Below are 13,089 nucleotides of genomic sequence, written 5' to 3' on the forward strand. Positions count from 1 at the left end.
ATTAAGTATATAAATTCATGTCAATTTGTTTAGCAATACCAGACAGAGCGTGATGTAATAGAATTTAGATATTTTTTTAAATAAATTTTGTTGTATGCCAATTTCATTTTGCTATTTTACCAATTTAGAAAACAAAAACATGCGTCCGTAATAAAAATTTTGAGGCCAATTAGTAAACACAGAATACAAAGAGGGCTAAGAAGATACAAACCGGTTCATTCCTTGGTGGATCCAATTCTGCTGTGCAAAAATGTTAAGTGTTTCATAAAAACAAAATGAGAAGCTAATATTATAGATATTATTGCTGAAACTAGTAGTGTTGGTGTTTGTTTAATGCACTAGTGGCAGAAGTAAGTACGTGCAATTAAAACCCATTACAATCATTTTAGGAGCATGCTGTGTCACTGTGTGAATGCGTCACGGTCAATCCGATGAAGGATGAAGTAGGGAGCAAATAAATAATACATAACACCTCGCAAATTATCGAAGTGTTGGAAAAAAATGCTAATTTTATAACTCTTGGCAAACCTGCAATTGTTAAGCGCATGTTCATTAATTTATGTCATAAATAATATTTTATTAAACGTTTGATTCCTATCTTGAACCTGTTTGCAATAAATATCTGTAATAAATAATTTACTGTAATGAGGTATCACCCATTAAAATAATGTTAGTATCATAAAATTTACAGCATAATTAATAAATAAATAACACCATTATACAGGAAGAAAATGCTACGAAATACATTTAGCAGTATATACTACGATATTTTTAATTCGCTCCTTTATATTGTTTTCTTTTTATACAAGTTTCAGTTTTTCTCACATAATACAATTTGCCTGCCCTTTGTCAAAACTCAATAGATGTTGTTGTTGTTGTGTTGTTGTTGATGTATTTAACGAAATCTTTCAGTTACAGCTAATATATAAAATACCAGAAAAACACAGCTAAAAATCGCTGTGAGTATTACGCGTCAACTACATACATCAAGTTAGCGATACTGTTTACTAAACTAGAGTAAAACATAATTAATGCGCTATGGTTGGACGCCTACGGTCCTCTAGTTTTCTAATTTAATTGGTTCTGTACAATCAAGTGATTTGTAGGTTAGATTTCATTAAAAACAGAAGTCGTGAAGCAACCATGCGTTTCGGATTGAAAGGTCGGAATATGCTTTAGAATACAATTGAGACTTTGATATGTTTCGAAGTGGATGACGGTGATGACGCTGTGACATATATGAGCTCCGAGTGTGAGCTCGTTCGAAGCTGAGCAATCAAAAATAATTCAAATTTAATTTTTATAATTATCGTTTATTACAGAAATATTACTTCCCTATGAAAAAAAAAACGGTGTAGAAAATAAACTGTATTAATACGTAATTTATCAAGTTCTTGACATTTCTAGATTTAAATAGTAGTGTTCATTTATCAATTTGTTCCTATTGGATTTCAGTGTAACTAATTGTAATAAATAAGAGAGTTTCAGTAAATTTTATTGAATTACTTGAATTACTGGTGGTAGGACCTCTTGTGAGTCCGCGCGGGTAGGTACCACCACCCTGCCTATTTCTGTCGTGAAGCAGTAATGGGTTTCGGCTTGAAGGGTAGGGCAGCCGTTGTAACTATACTTGAGACCTTAGAACTTAGTAGTAGATGTCTATGGGCTCCAGTAACCACTTAACACCAAGTGGGCTGTGAGCTCGTCCACCCATCTAAGCAATAAAATAAAAAAATTACAATTATTACCACTAAGACTTTAGATACTGATATGGTTAAGACGTATATATATTTAATGGTCTATGTAATGCTTTCATCATTTTTACAATATTAATATATATATCTTCTTATTTTTATTTATGCTTAAGTCCGTAATATTTATCTTACCGAATTTTGAAATTGGGCAGCCAAATAAATATCAAAACTTCCTAACATTTTCTTCCTCCTTGTAACTTCATTTCTTTAACCCAAATCATCATATTCCTATGACCTTAATCGTTTATTTATTAGTTGCATTTAATAATATACCTTGTTGTTGTGAGCGGTCACCATAGGACAGGTGCTGTCCGAGTTGAAGTCCTCGGAGGAAGGGCAAGCCGTGAAAGTGGAGCTTTGGGATGATTCGGGTGAGATGCGACCATCGTTCATCGGGAGACGTTGCTCTTGAACACAGGCCAACCTGGAATTGTAATTACGATTCTGTATTAGTTATTAGAATTGTAATCTATTTAATTAAAGTGATTACTGGAGTGAATAGATATCACACAGCGTGAATGAGGCGCCGGAGCTTGAGGCATTATTACTAATATTACTAAGTTTCAATTACGAATATACTATAACAATGTTGAATATGGATATATCAAGAAATACAACAAATTGTCCATCATTTTAGTAAATTGAAGAAAAATGAAAATTTAGTTTAGATTAATTAGGAATAAAACATAAATCAGTTATTTTTAGATTTTTTTTTGTTTCTCTGTTTGTGGTTTCGTTGTATTTACAGGTAGTCAGAAATTATAATAATTTGGAGCAGAATTGGTTTTATTAAAACCAGATGTTCCGAAACAAGTTAATTTAGTATTAATATAATATTAAAATAAAATTAAAATAATATAATATTGATATTATGATAATATTTAAAAAAACAAATAATATAAAATAAAAAAATATAAGAAGTCAATGAAATAATTTTAGTATATCCTTTTAAACTGTTATATATAGCTGATACTGTTTTTTCCCTCCTACCTATGCTAGTCTTGAGAGGCTATTTCAGCTTCACCCTAGCGTGTAGGTGAGCTTTTGGGGCTCAAACCGGAAGTGTTGCCAACACTGGGCCTAGCAAGAGCAGTGTTTCGCAGAATCTACCACTGGATCGGAAACGCGACCCACGAGAAGATCCAGCGAAAAACTCAGTGGGCAATGATATTGCTAATCATGGCATAACATGAGCACTGAACCGATTTTAGCGAAATGTAAATTATTTGCATCCTATATAGGCTAAGGTTTATCTCACGGAAGTCCAATCTGTATGAAGTACAGTCCACGTGGTTGAAAAACCAGTAAAAATAATTTATAAGCCTATTAAAATAGGTTGAATGCCATGCGACCCACCGGGGGGCCTAGCGTACTATACCATTCGGGCTAAGCCAAAATCAGGGAATCGGTAACTTTTATCAACTTGAGATTTTCATTCTAAAATTTATAAAATGCAATAATTTACACGGAACTTAAAAAAATTGCGACTTTTACCGTCTAGTTTTTAAGGTATCTTAAAAGGCTTGATTAAAAACGACAACTTTCTTTTAGAATTGAAAACCGAGACGTTCGGTTCGGCTAAAGATCTGCGCGGGTCACTTCTATACGCTTTTTGTTTGATAGCTGCAATCTGTGGCTTGTAGGAAGCGTTTACGTTGGAACCCTCACACGGCTCACGGGGGCCCTCATAGCCCGAATGTGTTAAGCAAGAAAGTAAGTAAGAAACTAGTCATAGGAACAAACATAATCGCACCTCTTGAGAGTGACGAGTGTTCCGGTGAGCTTCTTACAACGACGTAGAGCGAGCTCGAGGCGTTCCGGTTCGTCTTCCAGGATCTTCTCCTTACGCACCACCTGGCCAATAAGTTACGAACTAATTCATTTTAAGAAGTTTAGTTTCCAAAGGTACCTTGCAAAGTCATTTTCAAAAAAATCCAAACCATCATATTATAAGCTCCCAAAATTATAATTTGCATAAGTGCTAGTGGTAGGACCTGTTGTGAGTCCGCACGGGTAGGTGCCACTGCCCTGCCTATTTCCGCCGTGAAGCAGTAATGCGTTTCGGTTTGAAGGGTGGGCAGCTGTTATAACTATACTAAGACCTTAGAACTTATATCTCAAGGTGGGTGGCGCATTTACGTTGTATATGTCTATGGGCTCCGGTAACCACTTAACATCAGGTGGGCTGTGAACTCGTCCACCTGTCAAAGGAATAAGAAAAAAAATTCGTTGTAATCACAAACCAATCTGAGTAGTTGGTTATAATAGCGTACCTTCTCCATTTCAGCAGACAGCTTGGTCTTCATTGTGTCTTGGAGCACGGGGAATTTAAGCTTCCAATCAGCAACTGTCTTGCTGCTCTTTGATAGCACCATCGCGATGCGTTCAATGTCCGCCATATTGACCCGAGTCTCCCTACAACGTATTTGAATATTAAAAATAAAAAGATCCGCTTGTTCCATCATTCCATCATTGATTTATGATGATAATATTTCTTTGTTAATACCTATTAGCAGCTTGACCGCGAAGACGTTCGACGGTAGCCTCCAGCTCGTACAGATCATTCTCCAGTAGCAGCATGTCCTGACGGTACATCTCCTCCTCGCGAGTCAGTTGCTGTAAGGACAAAAGAAATTAAAAAAGGAAGAGTCGAAACAGAACTATAAAAATATAAAATTTAATAATGCACAAACCGCGTCCGGATTTTGATCGCAGAATGTAGCGGCCAGCTCCCCGATCTTGACAATGGTCTCGGCCATCATCTGCCTCATCTGTATCGCGTGAGTCAAGGTCGAACGACGCAAATTGCGGGTCTGCGGACCAAACACCATGGCTTATGTATGACCAGCTAATGCTTTAATCAAAGCATGGCTACTCGCGGGTTGCGATAAATTCGCTAATTGCACGCACATTTAGTTCGTCATTCGCATTAGTAAAAACCACACAGTTCTCATTTACCTCGATCCTCAGGTCGCGGCTCTGTTTCTGCAACACCCGCAATTGCCCGAAGAAATCCGAAGTCACATTGATGGTGTAAATCTTCTGCGGTCCCATTGGATTCTGCTTGCCGACCAGTCCAGCTGGCTTCGGTGGCGGAGCCGGCTTCAAGCGATCACGCTCTGTAAAAAGCACGATTATGATTTACCATTTGAATAATCTAAATGTTTCATAAATAAACATCTGATACAAAGCCAACTTTAAAGCAATCCGTTTACTAAAGTTCTGTTTTATAATAGGTATTATTATTAACAGCATAACGGGAAGTGACGTTGAGGCCAGTAAGCGGTATTTGTGAGAGCGTCATATAACGACGATCGGTGAGTTTAACTGCGGGTAAATAGTACAAAGCCAATTTTATTTTCTTTCAAAGCTTTCATAAGCTAAATCAACTGATTTTATTATTACCTTGAGAGGATGTCCTCGGCAATGTCGATGATTTGATTGCCGGTTTTGCAGGTTTTGTATCAGCTTGTTATGGCAAAGAAGTAAGCGGAAAGAAATCAAATACAAAGAATTATGAACATGGTTATGATATAAACTACGAGAGCGGAAGAGTTTTCTAATAGGACACTTAATAATAACTTAACAAATAAATAGTCTCCACAACGCGGCCGATGAAATAAATACATACATAATACAACAAATTTTTGAAGATACGACAATGCAACAGAAAATGGATATTAACTTAAACAATATAACCTTATTTGAAATTTTTTTAAATGCATGTAATTCTCTAATTGATATCTGCCCAAACTATTTAAAGATTAAGCCAATTAAATCATTATTTGCTGGATAGATATTATGTATTACGTATAATAAAAAAACAAGAAATTGGACAGTCGTCTTTCCCATACACAACTTTTCTTGGAATTTATATTAAAGTACAAATCTAAAGGATTTTAAGATAATATACAGATGTCTATAAGTGACCTTCACCTCTGAAACTATTTACTTGATTTTTTTATAAATATTTCGATTGTTAAGCTACACATTCATTTTATAATATAGTTTTAAATGCTGGTATAGTTACCTGAGTGCTGAGGCGAATGTTGTTTGGGCGAATTCATGTCTGGCGGATCATCACTGAACGACACTGACTTTTCGAAGGACACGGATTTCTCTGGAAGTGTAAATTTTATAAAAAAAATCAACCTATGGCATGCGAGTTATCGTCGTTTCTATCTACTTCCACATGACACCGTGATTTTTAAAAAATAAAATACAATGCCAAAATCTGAATGTGATCAATATAATGCTTTATGAAAAGTAAATATTTACGTGCATTGGTACTGAATTTAGAATAGATTCGTGGATTTCACAATGAACTGATAAACAGTTACTACAAGTTCGTGACAAAAACTTTTTTAGACGCATCATATTTTTATGTATGCTTCCTTCCAGCAAGGGTAACCTTCGAACCATTTTACGAACACCCAATAAACTTATTTTAAACAAAATATGAATACTATTTTTAAATCAATGTAAAAATATGGTATATTTTTGTTAATGTAAACATACATGGAGTTTATTATTGTATACAGAGCACTTTAAAAATGTTTATTTACACTTGTTTCATATCAGTTATACTAAGAGCGGAATTGTTTTGATACTCTTGCATGGTATAAATCGAGTGATATCTGAGGTGATGTAGATCTATATGGTGCATTTGACTTTTGCAAATGTATTCTTGAATGTCAGTGAGGTGATCAAAGATCAGATCGAGCCTTCTAATGCTGTTTGAAGCTGGAAAATACTTCGATCGGCAAGCAAGCGTTTTCGTGATTATTCAATGAGAGTCGATGCATTGCGAATGTCTCCTGTTCTTCATCCTAGGATGGTAAAGAAATAATTGTTTTTTTTATTTGTTTACAGTGAAAGTCGAAAACTTTCCCTGTCGAACACGCTGCGTACGGAAGCGTATAAGATGTAATAAGTGTCTTGGAAACGGAATGTGGTGGAGCTCACAATTTGCGGTTTCGTTTTTCCCGTTGAAAAACACCCGACAACGTCGCCTATTTGGTTTTGTAATAAGAAGTTTATTTGCATTTCAATTATTTGCTTGAACACGGTTAGTTTTTGAAATTTTTTGAACACTAGCAATGCAACGACAGTCCGTACCCGCGTCCAATCACACTTACGAAATTTATCCCTCCCTAATTTGGGAAGTCTCCCGTTGCTGGTAAAACTCGCGGCATCTGAGTGCAGGAAAAGCTACATTAACTATTAAAACCTTCCCTTGGATTACAGATGCTACGTACGTACCAAAATACCAGCACACAATTCCAAGCGTTCGAAACTTTAATAATATTAAGAATTTTATATTTACACAAATGTTACTATGAAGCTATTTCACATTACAAAAACCGCGATTAAACTGAATTTTAAACATTAAAAATACTCAATTTAATTTTAAATAAAATATCGGAAAATATCGGTTAGTCACTTCTCAGCCAACTCACTAACTTTTAAACATTTAAACAATGATATTTTCTTAAATATTAATTTGTCCGTTGTTCAGTTGAAAAATGTAGAGCGATGTGAAATATACATACGCGTACCACAGCACAGATTTGACATAAAAAATACCGAATAATATCACGACCTCTTAATCTATCGTGACTCTAATCAAGGTTTTTAGTATATTAAAAAGTTAGAGTCCTTATGGAACTTATAATGTCGGGAAGGTTTTAACGAAATCACGACTCACTTGGGGTTCGTTGATTACCGCAAGTCACAGAAAATATGATGCGAATCCCGCTTCGTTCTTGGGGTATGCCTCAATTGATTTCCCTGAGTTCATATTTACTGGAAAGTCTTTTACTGGATTGAACAGTTTCAGTAGATTTTTTCTCGTCGGGATCTCATCGAAAACTTTCTTCTCGTGTCGTGTTTCTTAGAAGATTTTCAGTGCATGTTTAATCATCTACACTAATTCTGGTATCAACAGCAACTTATTTGTTTCGTTGGCAAATGGTATACTTAAAATACCAACTTAATTCATTCTCTTCTGAACGATAACGTGAGCTTGTTGGAGCATATTTGTAATGTGAGGTTTAGAAAAATCATCTAGTTATAAATGAGTGGTAAAAATCTATACTTTTATTTTATTATTGATTTATATGTATGAATAAAAAATCCTTATTCTATCACCAGGATCTTATTAAAAAAGTGTTGAATCCAAATTCAGGTGTTTTATTTGTGTATTGAAGGTGCAATTTTGCACTTTTTTGTGTGAAAAATTGTTGCTATAGCATGCCCCTGATATTGGCCATGTTGAATAGAGTATTACCATACGCACTGATGTGGATTAGACGCAAGCAGTACAAAGCTTATGTGCGTGAGTACTCCTACAAATTTGAGATTTTGGTTATCTGTTCACAGTGCACAACTTACAAACACAACATTCGCGACTGATTGTAAGACGATTGTTAAATTTGTAGATGCTCTGACTGATGAGATAATTTGGCTATTATAATTTTTGGTTGCGATATTGTCCAGAACAGCCCTACGTCTTCTCGTGGCATAAAAGGTAAATAAGAGATTCATCAGGGAATAGGTAGTAGTATTCTCTGAGCATAACATCATCCTGCTATCGCCTTCTGGTATTTGCTGGCTGTAGACCGTATTATAAAGTTGCGTGGGCATGTCCTATCACATTCTGCGAAGCGAAACGGTCATTCGGTCTGGCTTGCAGGGTGTGATATAGTTCGACCTCATGTCTCAAGGTGACCCAAGGCTCTTGGACCCCGTAACCACCCTCCACAAATAAGCTATGAGGTAGTTCATGCAAATTAGCAATAAAAATTTCAGAATAAAACCCGCCAATACCAAAAAGTCAGTAGTTTTAAATTTATTTGCTCTAAGCACTAAAACCCCGTTAATTAATATTTTTTCTATATTGTTTATTTGCAGGTTTGTGACCAATAATTAGTAAATGCTGTTACAAGAAAACAGTACAACATTGGGGAAGATAACAAAATATTTGAAACCCAAGTAACCAATTAAGGAATGTTCAGAAATTTCAAACTTACCAAAGATAACATGCAAAAACATTTTATTATGTTAAAATTACCGTATTCAAATAACACGGTTCCAAGAAAGAATCGAGCGGCTCTGTTTTTAATTCTTATTCTTTTTATATTAATTTCGGCGACAGAATATTGATTGACTATCCAAGAAGTATTAGGAAGAAAAAAAAGAATTTACAAACCTTGTCCTGCTCCTTGTCGAGCTGCCCCATAATTCTGGAGCTCCTGTCTTGGCGCTGCTGTCGGAGGCGTAGCAGTAGATGGTCCTGGGACCTGCAGTGCCTTTTGGACCAGACCAGTCAAGTTAGCCAGTTGACGTTCCATCTTTTCAACACGGATCCGCTGCAGCTCATCGACTGGGGGCGGAATCCTGAAACAAGGACATCGAATATATCCTCTCTGACTAAAGACATGGCTTTGCGAGGTATAATAAATGTTATTATCAGGCGCTTTTCCTTTTTCATCATATATTTTAAAAGTTAATGCGCCATCGTGAGACCTAACGTTTTGAAGATGTGGTTCACATTAAAAGTTATTAATTAATTAATTTTAGATTGTGAATTCATGTCAAATAATATCCATTTCATGGAGAGCCACAGCAGTGGACGCAACAAAAGTGCACATTGTATTGTCACGCATGTTTTGGTCATGTAAGAACGCTTGAGGCACATATATCGCACAGCAATAGAAAAAACCACTATCGCAAGAACGCACAGCATGGAAAAGAAGAAATACGCGTCATTTAAAAAAAAATTAAAACTTTTTTGTATCGGTATCGGGGCCTTGGCTTCGAGAAGTTTATTGTTACAGAATTTATCGTTGTTTTTTTAAAAGTTTTCATGATTGTGAGCTTTTAATAAATGATGGTGAACATACAGTACGGCTAGACAACATGACTATTATAGTCAGTGATAATTTGTTGGATAAAGAAATAGCAATTGTTTTATTTTTTATTGCCTTAATGGTTGGACGAGCTCATTTCCCAATTGATGCTAAGTGGTTACTGGAACCCATAGACATCAACAACGCAAATGCCACAACCTACCTTGAGATCTGAATTCTAAGGTCTCCATTTTTACGGAATCACCTATTGTTCCTTCAAAGCTGTACATTTATGAAATTGAAACAATTCTTATTCAGTAGCGACTACGACAGAACGGTATCATGTTTTGCGAAAATCATAAAGTTACGTGAAAAGTGAAGTTTTTTTTAAAGTACCTTGCATCGTAAGGAGGTCGAGGCATTGGACGGGGCGCCGTGGTGATCGGATTCACCCCGTACATCTGATACGAGTCGTCGATTATCAACGTATCGCTGGAAATTTATATATTTATAAATATTCTCCAAAAAAAAAAACCGGTACAATAACTTTGATAGCTATCGGATTCTGTAAAATAATAATAATAATAAATAATAAATACCTTCTTAGGTAAATAAATAATAATAATAATAAATAATAAATACCTTCTTAGGTAAATAAATAATAATAATAAATAATAAATATTTACTAACAATCACACCACGTTAACTGGTCCCGTGATAAGTTCGTAAAGAACTTGTGTTACAGGTACCAGATAACGGAAATAAATGTAAGATTTTTATTATACACATACATATATTTAAGATACATCCATAACCCTGGAAAAGACATTTATATTTATCATACAAATACCTTCCCTTGGCGGGATTCGAACCCGCGACCCCCTTGTGTAGTGACCATGTTACTTACCACTACACCAGACGGCCGTTAAAATGAATTATCAACGAGGGTTGAAGTACAAAGAAATGTTGTTTATCTTTAATTAGTTACACGAATTATGTTTAACAAATTTTCTAAACGAAATATACCTTTAGGTTATTGTTTACCTTTGCAAAAATATTCAATTTATTTCTTTATTTTTATATAATAAATAACCATCATAAGATTGTATCGAAATAGTGATTTGGATACAATCACTATTTAAAAAGAAATCTTCTGTTTCATTTTACTTTGGTCTGTTTGTTTAGTTATTCTGATTCTTCTGTTGAGAACAGATTTTGAAAGATCACATTAACTCAAATATTTTTTCTCGCAACAATAACTCGCATCCAAGCAGTGAACCCACATTTAATACGGTAATCATAAATTATTATACAATAGTTAGGTTAAAAGTGTTCGTTCCAAATATTTTAGTGAATATTGACGGAAACGAAGGGACTAAAAAAGGTTTTTTTTTTTAAAAGCCTCAAAAACAATAGTAAGAAATTAACTATCGAACTTTGTTGTTGGAAGAGCGTCCAGTTCAATTTTCAGACTTAAAATTTAACATATTTTTTGTAGTCCTAATTGTATAATTTAAAAGGTGTCATACTGTAAATAGTCATTAAAAAATACTAATTTATCGCGTAATTATTTTAAGTAAACATGCATTATTACAAACTGGTTCGATTTCCTCATTTACAGCACAGGTGCCAGTATTTTTAAACAAACGTAGCTCTTGATAATTTTTTTAAGGCCGTTAGTTCTGAATGAGCTACTGCTTTATGAATATTGAATATATTATATTTTAAATAAAGCTATTTTTGACTAGGCCGTAGTAATGATTGTACGAATTTTGACAAATAATTAATTGCCTTCTTCTACGCGCGTAAAAATGTTACATTTCTACCGTGAGAAAGATGTCATTGTTGGTAAGAATATTTTGTAGAGAACACGCATTCGCATTGAAACAAAAAGAAAACGCTCTAGATCAAACTTTTCTTTCTGTAAAGCTGATGATTTCTAAAAGATATCTGAAAGAGCGTAATTGTTTTTATGTTAACTTAGTTCTAAAAAGTGCTTGGTCGCGAATTCTAAATAGACAGTACAAGCTAAACATTATGTATCGAAATAAATACTCGTGAAATTTTATAACTCTATAGAAACTGTTAAAGAATCATGAGTATTAATTTAGTTAATGATTGGTTTATTTTTATTCATTTTGTTACCAAGCATCGAGTTAAGCACGAACTAAAAAATAAAATTACCAAAAATAATTATCTAGATGATAATTTAAGACTTTCATGCAGAAAGTGTACGGATTAAATCCATATCTATAATTGAAGTATATTCATACATTTGTACATTGTTTTCGATGCGAATTTTTTATATTCTTCAGCAATTGTATCTTGTACGTAACATTATGCATACAAAAATGGAATCGTTTTCGTTAAATTGTAATAGGCAATTTTAATAACGTCCCCCTCAGCCTAACATAATCCGTAGTGATTCCGATATAGAATCAACTAAGAGATTTTTTTTTAGAATAAAATAAAAGCGTCAGCAACGTAAGCACTAACGTCCTCGTTATAGATTGATGTACTTTATTTGCAATAATAGAAACACATTTGTTTTATTCATTTTACAGCTTACCCTGCTTCCTCGTCAATGATAGGTGCGATAGCTGGTCTGCCCGCAGCCGGTCCCAGGAACTGGGTGTAGTACGGATCTTCATAGGGTTGCCTGTTGCTACTGCGCTCAGGGGATGACATGTAGCCATCCGAATGACCTACAGTGAATTGACAACCGACATACATACCAGTGAATGAATCTATTTAAACTTAGGGTTCATATGTCGGAGAAATTATCTGTATAATTCACGAATAAAGCGTTAGAGCGATAAGACTGTTTAAGTATAAAAGTAAACTGTTTTTGATTATTTAAATGTTGTCAAAACTACATCAGCATGCAGATTCTTCAAATAAAATAATTATTTAAAAAAACCCAATCTTGAAAAAAGATATTCGGTTGTTAAGCTCCATTTAGAAAGAAAAGAAAAAACACCCATATTCATTTGACGTAATGTATTATTTAAATAAAACGAGGAGAATGAAAATAAGTAAAGAGGAATTTCATAATACCATATTAAAACTTTGTTCAACAATACATATATCATCAACATTCACACCACAGATAAATGCAGAATATCAAAAAACTGTTAATAAGCTTTAACATCAATATTAAAAAACGTATTTCAATTAGCGCAACAGATTAAGCGTTGAGCAAATCAAGGATGTGAAGCGAAATTAATTTGGTTTGTTGAGTCCTGTTACCGGGGATCGTGTATAGTTGTTCCGCGGCCCGGGCGCAATCAGGCGCCGTGAAGGGGAAACATCTTTCCGACCCGCCCCCCGGAACGTATGCACGCAACGGCTTGGCCGGCGAGGGACCTAAACACAGACCTCTCTGTACCTTGAACCCTAGCATGCCTCAACGTCAATACAAACAGGAAATCGATGTCGAAATCCGGACGTTCAAGGAAATGACTACAATTTACCAGCTTCCTGGA

General features: G+C 34.8%; 1 protein-coding gene across 20 annotated transcripts in view; it reads right to left on the bottom strand.

Moving 5' to 3' along the window:
* The window catches only part of LOC101744007 (coiled-coil domain-containing protein CG32809), a 305,604-nt gene that overhangs the window by 8,112 nt on the left and 284,403 nt on the right, over positions 1-13,089 (bottom strand). For 15 of the 20 annotated variants that reach the window (XR_009973960.1, XR_009973961.1, XM_062670413.1 and 12 more), the window contains 12 exons: positions 12,854-12,970; positions 12,174-12,309; positions 10,001-10,096; positions 8,965-9,152; positions 5,785-5,874; positions 5,160-5,222; positions 4,713-4,873; positions 4,448-4,567; positions 4,261-4,370; positions 4,028-4,172; positions 3,508-3,608; positions 2,028-2,178 (listed from right to left, as the gene is read on the bottom strand). Coding sequence is in view for 18 of the 20 variants with exons in the window: in XM_062670413.1 (XP_062526397.1) it covers positions 2,028-2,178; positions 3,508-3,608; positions 4,028-4,172; positions 4,261-4,370; positions 4,448-4,567; positions 4,713-4,873; positions 5,160-5,222; positions 5,785-5,874; positions 8,965-9,152; positions 10,001-10,096; positions 12,174-12,309; positions 12,854-12,970 (1,478 nt within the window). In the remaining 2 variants the exon portion in view is untranslated. The remainder of the gene's footprint in view (positions 1-2,027; positions 2,179-3,507; positions 3,609-4,027; positions 4,173-4,260; positions 4,371-4,447; positions 4,568-4,712; positions 4,874-5,159; positions 5,223-5,784; positions 5,875-8,964; positions 9,153-10,000; positions 10,097-12,173; positions 12,310-12,853; positions 12,971-13,089) is intronic. The other 5 variants (XM_062670394.1, XM_062670430.1, XM_062670423.1 and 2 more) reach the window with 5 other exon arrangements.

This window comes from Bombyx mori, chromosome 1 (assembly GCF_030269925.1).
Source record: "Bombyx mori chromosome 1, ASM3026992v2".
NCBI lineage: Eukaryota > Metazoa > Arthropoda > Insecta > Lepidoptera > Bombycidae > Bombyx > Bombyx mori.